The sequence below is a fragment of the Lathamus discolor genome, chromosome 3 (assembly GCF_037157495.1).
Source record: "Lathamus discolor isolate bLatDis1 chromosome 3, bLatDis1.hap1, whole genome shotgun sequence".
Classification (NCBI taxonomy): domain Eukaryota; kingdom Metazoa; phylum Chordata; class Aves; order Psittaciformes; family Psittacidae; genus Lathamus; species Lathamus discolor.
The window spans coordinates 149,390,585-149,402,787 of record NC_088886.1 but is presented as its reverse complement, the minus strand read 5'-3'; the positions used below and the strand labels follow the sequence as shown (position 1 = coordinate 149,402,787).

Sequence of the window (12,203 nt, the reverse complement as noted above, 5' to 3'; positions counted from 1 at the left end):
CCTCCAGTCCCAGCCCTTCCAGATAACTCTCTGTTACATCCTGGCCATGACGTGCTGTGGTCTGGAATACCTCTTTGGTCAGTTTGGGTCAGGTGTCCTGTCTCTGCTTCCTCCCGGCCTCCCCTCCTCCCTGGCAGAGCATGAGGCTCACAAAGTCCTTGGCCAGACCAAACATTTGAGCAGCAACTGAAAACATCGGCGTTATCAGCGCTGTTCCCAGGCCAAAAGATCAAAACACAGCACTGCACTAGCTACTAAGAAGGAGAAAAACGACTGCTACTGCTGAACCCAGGACAATGGGTCTTTCTGTTGTCATTTGCCTTTGAAGACTGCCACTTTGAGCAGAAAACTTACTAGTCCTCGAGGGTACAAACACGCATTCTGCACTGCCTGGTTTCATCCCTTTGCTCCAGTCTGCAAGTTATTGGATACTTTGGTAATATTCCTGTCCTCTGTGCAGACATTGTCTCCAAACTTGGAGCACTGGATTTCAGAAGGACACTTGTACACATTGAGTAAAAGTTGCTGATAGAAATACTAATACCCAGGGAGGCTGTGAGTGCTCCATCCCTGGCAGTGTTCAAGGCCAGGTTGGATGAAGCCTTGGGTGAGATGGTTTAGTGTGAGGTGTCCCTGCCTATGGCAGGGGGGTTGGAACTGGATGATCTTGAGGTCCTTTCCAACCCTAACTGTTCTATGATTCTATTCTACGATTCTATGATTCTAATATTGAATTTTGGTGGAAACCTTCCGTTACCTGATTGGTTAGTAATGTACGTGGTGGGTAGTCTCTACTCCTTATCCAGTACCATCCCCTTCTTATATTTCCTAAGTTCACTTCCATGATGAAGGGCAAATGCTTGGTCCTCCTCTCTGTGTGTAAGTAAGTTTGATAACTTTAGATTAAGAAGTTCTCTTTTGAGCCTGGAGGTGTTAAAATAATCATCCCAAATAAGACATGGGAGAAAAGCAACTGATCAGAGGGATAAACCTCCTTCCCATCTGATGGGTGCCCCACTGGAAGTGGCGGCTCTGCTGGGATTCTTGCCCAGCTTGCTGGAGCTGGTGGTGCAGAGCTGACCCAAGGTGTCCTGGACTATAGGAAGCTATCTGGCAACAGAGCCTATGGGGATGCCCCAATGCCCTGCCACAAAACTAATTGCCAGTGGTCCAGTGAGTGCTGGATGCAGCCATGAGCATAGCCTGTTCTCCACAGCTGGAAATGACCCATCCAAACAATGGATCCCACTGACTGTGAATTAAGCTGAGGAAGCTGAGGAAAAGGAGGAAGGAAATGGATAGAGTACACCCTTTTTGTCTTCCACAGCATTGTCAAAGCGCTGCGATGCAGAGCAGTGCTGTGAGCTGTTTTCAGTTTGCAGAAAGATTACTCTTGTCTATTATTCTTTTCTATCCTCAGATTATTCCTGTGCATTGTTGTTTTGTGGCAGAGGAAAAAGTAGACAGGCTGTGACTTACAGTTCTGAGCCCATTTGTAATATGAAAGGTAACACGAGGATAATATAATTTAATTTAATGTAGCTTTTTCTTTATTGTCCTGCTTTTGTTATTTTCATAACTTGGCAGTAACTGCAGTGGGTGAGATGAGGGGTGTCTGGATGCAGCGTGCTGGGAAGAAGGCTGTGGTCTGGGTTGATAATGGGCATCTCACAGCACCACTGGGCTAGGCTTTAGTGAGGTGGTGGGGCTGTAAGAACCCCTGGGTGCCTCAGGACCCTGACAGGATCGTGTTAATGTGCATGGGACAAGATGTGCAGAAGGAATCACCATCACTGGAAGTGTTCAAAACCATGTAGACGAGGCCCTTAGTGACATGGTTTAATGGTGGTCTTGGGCAGTGTTGGGGAGCAGTTGGACTTGATGATCTTAAAAGTCTTTTGCAACCCAGTCGATTCTGTGATTCTATGATGGGACTCTCAGAACATGCATGTCCACAATGGGAAGGACGCACAGCCTCATACATTGGCTTTACTATAAATCTGTATGTTAGTAGATGGATGGTACTTATAAACCATCCCTAGTCAGACTCCTCTCTCTGTGGCATGCCAGGCGAGTGCGGAGCAAACCCAGTACTAGCAGGATGGCAGCTGTATATAGCTGGGGGGGGGACATTTTCTCTTCTTCCTTCCACTTCATCCCATTGTATCCAAACCCCATCAGTACTGAGAACATTCACCTTTTTATTTATGATAAGGACAAATAAATTGCACTGCCTGACTAAAAGCTGATTAATTTCATGTAAAGACAAACGTGAAGTATGTCTGGGCTTCTTCAGGAGGCAGCAGCCATTAAACAAAGATGTCACGGTGCAGGCTTGGAGTTTATTTTGCGCAGAGCTCGAAGGAACTGAAATATAAAGCAAAAAGATGAAAACTGCACTGAACTTCTTTGCCAACAAGGTTGTATGATACTGTGCAAAGAAGGAAAGTTGCAGAAGTACATGGCAGATGAAGAATATTTAAGCCACACAAAAGCCACTGACAGATAACATCGACTCATCTCACGAGTTGTACAAAGCATCTTTTATATTGCTGGAAAAAAGAAGAATAAGGTGTGCTGCATCAGCTTGTGGGCTGCTTGTGGATCAAAAGCGTTACCTTCAGTGCAGGCTGAAAATAGAAAACAGATAGACACAACTGTGAAGTTTTTCATGTGAAAAAGTGGGAGACGAACTTGCGTCAGGAAGAAATGGGACAGAATTTCACTGAAATGGGAAATAAGTAGGTGAGTAAGTAGGTGCATGTGACACAAGAGATAGGAAACCTGGCTCTAATAAAAGTTTCTGGTGATGCAGATGGCCTGATTTTCATCCCCTCTCATGACACGTTACCAACATTTCAATTCTCTGATTTCAATTATTACACTATTTATATTGCTGTAACACCAAGAGTCCCCATAGACAAGAGGCCTCATTATTAATGTAATGCAAACAAATCTAATGGTCCCAGCTTCAAAGAAATCGTAATGAAAATGGGTAAAGGAGATGAAGAGTGGCAGAGAGGAAATACCAGCACGTCTGTGTGCATGAAGAACTGCAGCGCTGGGAGCTCACGGGATGTGATCAAGGTGATGGAAACCCTTCGTTAGTGCAGATGTCCAGTCCCATCCCATCGCACTCCTTTCCTGGTACCCCTTGGATGCTCTTTGGGAGGGCTGGGCTTATGCTTGGAGGTGGGTGGCCTGACACCAGCAGAAGAGAACTGGGAGCGTGTTTTGCTCAGCCATTGTGCAAGAGACTGGGTGAAATATCCCTCGCTGGGATAAATTCTTTGGTGTTTCTGACTTTAGGATTCTGTGTGCCAAAGCTGTCCCCCCTTTGTACTTCTCCAGAAGCCCAAACTGAGGGCTATTCTGAGGCTGCATATCTGTTTGTCCCATTTTTTAAAGTTTCCTGCATACTTCAATATCTATGCCTATGTTTTGGGGTTTTTTTCCCTCTTCTTATGTATTTTGCATGTTTTTCTGTCTCCTGACTTCTTCTTCCCAAGCCTCTTATGTTGTCCAGTCAGGCCCTTCAGATGCTGTCATCTTTCCCATCCCACATGGATGTGTGTGGGTCACTCTGCCTTGGCTGTGATCCCCTATTTTCTGCAATGTGTTCTTGGAAGCTTTGCAGTCAGGCTGCAGAATCCTATTTAAAGGATTTACTGTTTTATTTCCCTCTTACTTTTAAATTTAAAGATTGATCTAGTTTATCTATCAGTAATAGTGTTTTCTTCATTTTGAAGTCTTTCAGAAATATGCATACGATGTAAGTATAATAACCTTAAATCAGAAAACCACTCTTATTTGGTTTACGAAAGTAACTGTAACGTGCATGTATCACACTGAGGACAAGCAAGTGCATAACGTTAAGCATGTGCCCCAGTGCTTATCAGAATGAGGCCCTGTGACTGGGCTGCGGAGCTTTCTCTGCCCTCTGCAGAAAGCTGTGATTTCTATCAATCACACCCAATCACAGAATCACAGAATCACAGAATCCCAAGGGTTGGAAGGGACCTAAAAAGATCATCTAGTCCAACCCCCCTGCAAGAGCAGGGTAACCTACAGTACATCACACAGGAACTTGTCCAGGCGGGCCTTGAATATCTCCAGTGTAGGAGACTCCACAACCCCCCTGGGCAGCCTGTTCCAGTGCTCTGTCACTCTTACAGTAAAGAAGTTCTTCCTGATGTTAACGTGGAACTTCCTATGCTCCAGTTTACACCCATTGCCCCTTGTCCTATCACTGGATATCACTGAAAAAAGCCTAGCTCCATCATCCTGACACCTACCCTTCACATATTTGTAAACATTGATGAGGTCACCCCTCAGTCTCCTCTTTTGCAAGCTAAAGAGACCCAGCTCCCTCAGCCTCTCCTCATAAGGGAGATGTTCCACTCCCTTAATCATCTTTGTGGCTCTGCGCTGGACTCCTTCAAGCAATTCCCTGTCCTTCTTGAACAGAGGGGCCCAGAACTGGACGCAATATTCCAGATGCGGCCTCACCAAGGCTGAGTAGAGGGGGAGGAGAACCTCTCTTGACCTACTAACCACTCCCTTTCTAATGCACCCTAAGATGCCATTTGCCTTCTTGGCCACAAGAGCACATTGCTGGCTCATGGTCATCCTCCTATCCACCAGGACCCCCAGGTCCCTTTCCCCTTCACTACTTTCCAGCAGGTCACCCCCCAACCTGTACTGGTACATGGGGTTGTTCTTCCCCAGATGCAAGACTCTACACTTGCCCTTGTTAAATTTCATCCAGTTTCTCCCCGCCCAACTCTCCAGCCTGTCCAGGTCTCGCTGAATGGCAGCACAGTCCTCTGGTGTGTCAGCCACTCCTCCCAGTTTTGTGTCATCAGCAAACTTGCTGAGGGTGCACTCAGTTCCCTCATCCAGGTCATTGATGAAAATATTAAACAGCACCGGTCCCAGCACCGACCCCTGAGGAACTCCACTAGTCACAGACCTCCAGCTAGATTCTGCGCCATTGACCACAACTCTCTGCCTTCTTCCTTTCAACCAGTTCTCGATCCACCTCACTACTTGATCGTCAAGCCCACACTTCCTCAGCTTATCTATGAGGATGCTGTGGGAGACAGTATCAAATGCCTTACTGAAATCAAGAAAAACTACATCTACCGCTCTACCATCATCCCTCCACCTAGTCACTTCCTCATAGAAGGCTATAAGGTTGGTCATACATGACTTCCCCCTCATAAAACCATGTTGGCTGTTCTTAATGACCCCCTCATCCTTGATATGCCTAGTGATGGAGTCAAGAATAAGTTGTTCCATCATCTTTCCAGGGATGGAGGTAAGGCTGACCGGTCTATAATTACCCGGGTCCTCCTTCTTGCCCTTCTTATAGATTGGTGTGACCTTTGCCATCCGCCAATCCTCAGGCACCTCGCCCATTTCCCACGACTTACCAAAGATGATGGAAAGTGGCCTAGCAATGACCTCCGCCAGCTCCCTCAGCACCCGTGGGTGCATTCCATCCGGACCCATCGATTTACAGATGTCCAGTTTGCATAGCTGATCCCTAACCCAATCCTCATCTACCAAAGCAAACTCCTCCTTTGTCCTGACTCCTTCTGGGGCTATAGAAATCCGGGGCCCTCGGGGAGAGTCTGCAGGAGTAAAGACAGAGGCAAAGAAGGCATTCAGCACCTCTGCCTTCTTTATATCCTCTGTCTCCAGGGTACCCACTTCGTTCAGCAGTGGGCCTATATTGCCTCTTGTTTTAGTTTTATTTGCTATGTATTTGAAGAAGCCCTTTCTATTGTCTTTAACCCGACTAGCAAGATTGAGTTCCAAGGAGGCCTTAGCTGTCCTAATTGCCTCCCTACATCCTCTAACAACTGTCCTATATTCCTCCCAAGCGGCCAGCCCCTCCTTCCATAATCCATAGATTCTCCTTTTCCACTTGAGTTTGCCCAGCAGCTCCTTGTTTAACCACGCCGGTCTCCTAGATCCCTTACTTGACTTCCTACTCATTGGGACGCTCCGATCCTGAGCTTGGAAGAAGCGGTCCTTGAATGCTAACCAACTATCTTGAGCCCCTTTACCGCCTAGTACACTTTCCCATGAGACTTCCCTTAGCAGTTGACTGAAGAGGCCAAAGTTGGCCCTTCGGAAATCCAGAACTGTGGCTTTGCTAGGTATTCTATTCCTCCCACACAGGATCCTAAACTCCACCATCTCATGGTCACTGCAGCCAAGGCTGCCATTGACCGTCACCACTTCGACCAAACCCTCCTTGTTGGCGAGTACTAAATCTAGCAGCGCTGCTCCCCTAGTTGGTACGTCCACCATTTGCATTAAGAAATTATCATCAATGCACTCGAGGAACCTCCTAGACTGTGAATGACTCATTTAAATAAAAGCATTCAGATAAGCAGCAGAATATTTGGCTGAAGGAAAGCAACGAGACAGAAATTGATCTTGTGTTTTATAAATGCTATGGCTTCAGAAGGCTTTGCAAGCCCTAAAGCTTGTCTGGTTTGTTTCCCCCCAATAAATTATCTTTTCCAATAAAGATATAACTGCTGCCTATAAACCTGTCTTGATGTCTGTCTCCAGACTATCAACGCTTCTGCACAATATGCATTTTCAGTGTGCAGATAAATAAGCATGTGTGTAAGATTAAATTTGCTCATTGTAACCATACTTCGGTATGCACCACAGGCATTACTTTGTCCTGATGGAATAGGAATAAGATAGGTGAAATTGAACCGCACTTTGTGTAGATATTGTTCGCTTTTCCCATGATATTTTTATAGCAGTTTCACTTTCTTGACCATGCCATGTAATGAGGGAATCACACATAGAATCCTGGGATGGTTTGTGTTGGAAGGGCCCTTAAAACTCATCCAGTTCCAACCCCTGCCACAGGCAGGGACACCTTCCACTGGAGCAGCTTGCTCCAAGCCCCTGTGTCCAACCTGGCCTTGAGCACTGCCAGGGATGGGGCAGCCACAGCTTCTCTGGATAAACTCTTCTAGGACCTCACCACCCTCATAGTGAATAATGCGCATGAATGCTGCTTCCCCTCTCCTTTTTTCTTCTGATTGGGAAATGTTGTGATATTAATGCTTTGCAGAATTAATAAGAAAGGCAACTTGCACACTTAAGAATACCAGGAAGACTTTGATGCTGCTTCTTATCTAGCTGCAGTTCCATGGTAAGGCTGTGTGGAAGTGATGTCGACAGTGCATTTGCAGGAAGAAAAGGATGCTCATTGGGTTAGATCTCACAAAACTTTCAGAATGCAAATCCTACAAAGTAATAGAAGGGTCTGAGTAATTTAATTTGTAGAGTTCAGACTGCTTTAGTGAGCCAAGAAAAAAAAACATCAGGGCTAGAGCCAAGCTTTTCTCATTTCTCTGAGATATGCTTCATAAATTTCTGTTCTGTGCAGGCAGCTTCATGCCTGGTAATCAGAATAAAGAGGTTCTGTCTAGACCCTTGTAGACAGATGAGATGGTATCTCATACTCCTCCACTGGGGCAAACCCAATTGTGCGTATCGTTTGACCATCTCTTCCAAGGGCTGACACTGTGTCCTGCCAGATCCCTGTCGCTTGGGCTTGGGCTGCACAGAGGGTTGGTTTCTCTGCAGGAAAACCCATATAACAAGCAAGTTTCCTCTTTCCAGTATACTTTATCATTTTAACTTGGGCCTTTTTTTGGTGTTTTAGGGGAAGCGTCGTATTTTTACAAGCATGCTGGAAAATACTGGACTTGTTTTTCTCTTGTTGGCTTAATCATAATGACTGCATAGATGGTTTTAATTGTAACAATGACTATATTGGGGTCATTCTGATCAAAACATAGCTCTGGATCCTCAGAGAGTGTTAGGTACCAGAGGGTAGGTTAGGTTGGTGTGATGGCAAGTACTGAGCACTGAACTGTGTGGGCAGGTTGACTCCACAGAAATCCTTTCACCCTAGTACCTAGTTCAGCCCTGAGCCCAAAGGCAATGGGTTGAAGGAGGAAGAAAGGTAGCACTGGCTTTTCTCCATCTTAATGGAAGATGGACACATCTTAGGAGCCCCCACAAAGACTCAGGTCTCATCCTCAGGGGGTCCAAGTGCACCAGAATGCTTAGTTTGGAGGTAGGTCAAGCATGTGTCAAACCCCACTGGTGTTTTAACTGTCCCACAGCACCTGGAAGCCATCTTTGTCTTCTCTTTAAGATTTATGCTCAATCCCATTTCTAGCTCTTGGTCCATGACACTGTTTTTAGGACTTTGCTTTGATGGGCACAGTACCATTCGGATGTTTAGTGAGAGGAAAACCACTTGATAAATGTTGCATGCAAATGGCTTTTTGACATTGTGGTATGAAGTCATCTGTGTAGGAGTAGAGCATTAATTCAGTGAGAGTTTATATTCTTCTCCAGGCTTTTTTTCCCCCTAAATGCACTAATGACAATGCACTAATGACAAAGTGCATCCGTGATGTTACGGGGCTGTCGGTACTTTGTGACCTCCTTACATGTCCATGCTGAGGCTTCTAAGTAAATATTCAGTCTCTTGTATACAGTTCAGGCTAGTTAAAATGGAGTACAGCCATACACTTGTGTGTTTAGCAGAGTAAGATGGTGCATTAAGAAGTGTTTGGGGTTTCATAAAATACCAAAGACTACACATGGCAAATCTGCTGTGTGTCATAAACCTGGAGCCTTTCAGGAGTGGGTTGTTGCATCCATGCTGTAACTCCAGCTTGTGAAGTGGGAGAACCAGCTGACCCCATCACAGGAATGAGAAGGACATAAGGGAAAATCTGACGTCTCTGTCTGTCCTTAGGGAGCCTGTGTCAAGCAACTGCAGGGTTTGTTCATCCCAGGGCGATTAAGGCTCTAGTGACACTCGCAAGAGCACCATCCCTCTTCCTACCACCACTTCCACTTTGAATCTGATCCAGTGCGACTGTATCTTGGAAGAGGGATGAGGCGAAGAGGGACTGGGGAGTGGAATGATCAAGGCTGATTTCTTACCTTAATTAGGGAAACATAGTCCTGATAAAATCTTATCTCTTAAATCTCTGCAGCTTGCTTGCACTCTTAATGATGACACTGAAAAGACAGACACCCTCTGCATTCCCTCCTGTGCATATTCCCTCCTAGTGTGATATTTAACGTAACGCTTTAACTAGTGGTGCCTATACCTCTTCAAATGTTTTTTGTTAAGTCTTGCACCCCAATTCGTTATCTTTGCATCCTGGTATCTCTATTCCTTACGTGCAGTCTCTTTCTTCTGCTGCTACAGAAGAGCACATCTAATGAACCTCAACACTTTTCTCCCAGAATCCCATCTCTCTTGGAAATACGTGTAGGTTTGGACTCTGAGAATGTGACCCCACAATGTTTTAATGCTCAGTTCTTTTCCTGAAGTATTTCCTTTCGAAATATGCTACCAGGTCCCTTAAATGACAAGTTTCATGTTGTCAGATGCTGTTCCTGACTAATATGAAGTGCTTCTCCCTGTCCTTAGGTGAGAATGTGGAGAGCAAATTGGAATCCTCAAGACAGCAGATGCCGAAGGACCAGTCAAAAGATTACGAGATAACAATTCCCTTCCTTTTGAATGGAGAACAGTGGAGACCAGTAAATGGCATTTATTCAAAGGTTAGTCTTCATTTTGTCTGTTATTTTCTTCTGAGGTATATAACAATTGGAAGGCTTTAGGGGAAACTAGACACACTTACTTCATCATACTGGTTGTAAGAGTGGTTTTTGTGGAGTCTGTTGTCTAAAACTGTTACTTAGTTGGAGAAATTGGTTGAAATTAGCACCTTTTTGCTGTAAAGTGGCATTCTTATTCCTGATGGCAGAAATGGAAGCTTGAAGTGAAACAATTCGTCTAAGACGCTAACCCACACTGCTTGAGATTGTATCATACAACAGCAAAATAGCCCCAAAACCGAGGGATGGGCAAATATAACAAATGCATTTGTTTCACTAAATGCAGCCTGAGAGCAAGAAATCTAAGGAAAAGTGTATTATTATAACATTATTGTTGCTTTGTTGGCTGCAGCCCGAGGCATTACCTGGAGCCCCTCATGGGAAATGGCCCCCAAATGCCATCCTGTGGGCAGGGGGGATCCGGAGTAAGTCTCCCTTAAAATCAAGGAATCACGGAATGGTTTGGGGTGGAAAAGACCTTAAAGATCATCTTGTTCCAACCCCCTGCCTCCCTTCACGCTCTGCTTTCTCTCTGCCTAACAAGGGGATAATCTGTCACTGCCTCTGACTAAGCAGAGATTGTTTCCTCCTCTTGACAGGCCCTGATAAGCGTTCCTCCTTTTTTCCCCTCAGTCATTGGCAGATAATGTGGGTAGCTGTTAAGAGAGGAGGGCTGTTTTCTGTCTCCTTGGTCTCCTGCTTGAAGTATGAAGACAGGTTTTGGTTGTTTAGTATCACCAAAGATGTCACGGGAATCTCTTATCCAACCTTTCTGACATGGGTCCAGTTTCATTCCAGCTTTTTTATATTGTTCTGTTAATTGTCAGAATGAGGAGAATAAAGATACATTTTGAAATAGGTCAAAAAGAAGAGGGAGGGATCAAAACCATCAAACACAAGCAATGCAGCCCATTAGAAACAGCTTTCTTTACTACACTGGGAAAGTGTTTCATGGAGAAATCGTACTTGACTATTGCCACTGCTTGCGGGATGTGGTTTTGGATCTCTCTGCTGATTGACAGAAGTAGGTGTGAAAAGAGATTCCAAAACAAGGGATCTAACTTTTAAAGAACCTTATCTGGATTAGAGCTTTGCTTCCTTTTTCTTTTCCTCTTCCTTAATTGGGAAAAAAGGGCCAGTCCTAGTTCTGAATATCTGCAGTGACGAAAGGGATATCATTGTGGGTGTAGAATGGCTTATCCTAGAGAGATAACACAGATGGCTTGGTCCTAGATGTATGTGCAACCCTATTTTTAGAGAATTTAATTAGAAACAGGCATTCTCCACATAGAGTTCTTTTAGCTACTACTCGCTGTAGCTTTCTGAAGGAGTTACAGCAGAGTATCTTCATGTGAGTAATGATAATGTGATTTATATCATTAATTTGTTTCCCAGAATTACTTTCAGTTTAAGATGAACATTAGAAAAGATTTGTGGTTTGGTAGAAGGTGCTGTCTCAGCACTTTTTTTCTTTGAATACTTCTTTTCCATGGAAACTGTTATAAATTAAACACACAAAAGTGCAGATCAGGCTGTGAGAAGAACAACAGCATTAAAGCGGTAGAGGAGAAGAGTAATGAACAGCTTGTCACACAAATATTGATCAAAAGCACAAAAGTTAAATGCTGTTGTAGTTGATGGTTAAACAGGACCTATTGTTCTTCCACTCATTTCAAAGTGTTCCTTTTTATTTCAATTTTATAGGAAGTAAAAAAAAAGTATACAGTGCTCTGTACTTGTAACCAGGGGAATGGTATTTCAATAGACTGTATAGTAAAATAAATAATGTGGTGGCTATAAAAATGCCAAAGTATTAAAGTTATTTGTGTTTAGATAATTGCCTTGCAATGATAAACCCATTCTCCAGTCCTTTGCTTGTAAATATTCCTGCTTAACAATTAGTCCCAGAACCCACACTCATCATTTAGTGCCGCATATTCTCGCTTTCCCATCTTGAAGATAAAACTCTCCTGTTATTTACCCCAGGAACCACTGCAATATCTATTGGAATATCTCATTTGGAGTCTGTCAGGAATTATTATTAAGCTAATGACTTCCTCTTTGAGGGCCATCTATGCAGTACACCGTGCAGAGCATGAACGAGAAAGCTGAACCTGTTCTCACTGTCTATTTGCACCAACACACAGACCTGTTCACAGGCAGCAAGAAAATCACATTTGCTGAGAAGAAAATAATATGAATGTTACTTGGCTATAACCTGTGTTAACTTTAATACAGTCAGGGTGACCCCTTTCAAGGACACCTAATGATTTAGGTACTTCCTAAGAATGACAGTTCAAATTAATGGTAGGAAAAATCCAATTTAAAAATCAGACATGTAATTAAATTATATTTAAAGAATTTGGGTTTCCCTAAGTATAAATGCAGTGGTTTGCATCTAGAGAGAGCCTCTCTTTTACTGGGCAGATCAATTTTCGCCCCACCCTAAGTCAAAGCTGTAAGTAGACCAAGGCTGGGATTTCACTGGGGTAGTAGTATTACAGAAGTGC

The 12,203-nt window shown here is 44.1% G+C and overlaps 1 protein-coding gene across 2 annotated transcripts in view; it reads left to right on the top strand.

Annotated features, from left to right (window-relative positions):
• Positions 1 to 12,203, top strand: part of ADAM12 (ADAM metallopeptidase domain 12) — a 196,764-nt gene that overhangs the window by 11,553 nt on the left and 173,008 nt on the right. For both annotated transcript variants that reach the window (XM_065672471.1, XM_065672470.1), the window contains exon 2: positions 9,503 to 9,636. In XM_065672471.1, coding sequence (XP_065528543.1) covers positions 9,503 to 9,636 — 134 coding nt within the window. The remainder of the gene's footprint in view (positions 1 to 9,502; positions 9,637 to 12,203) is intronic.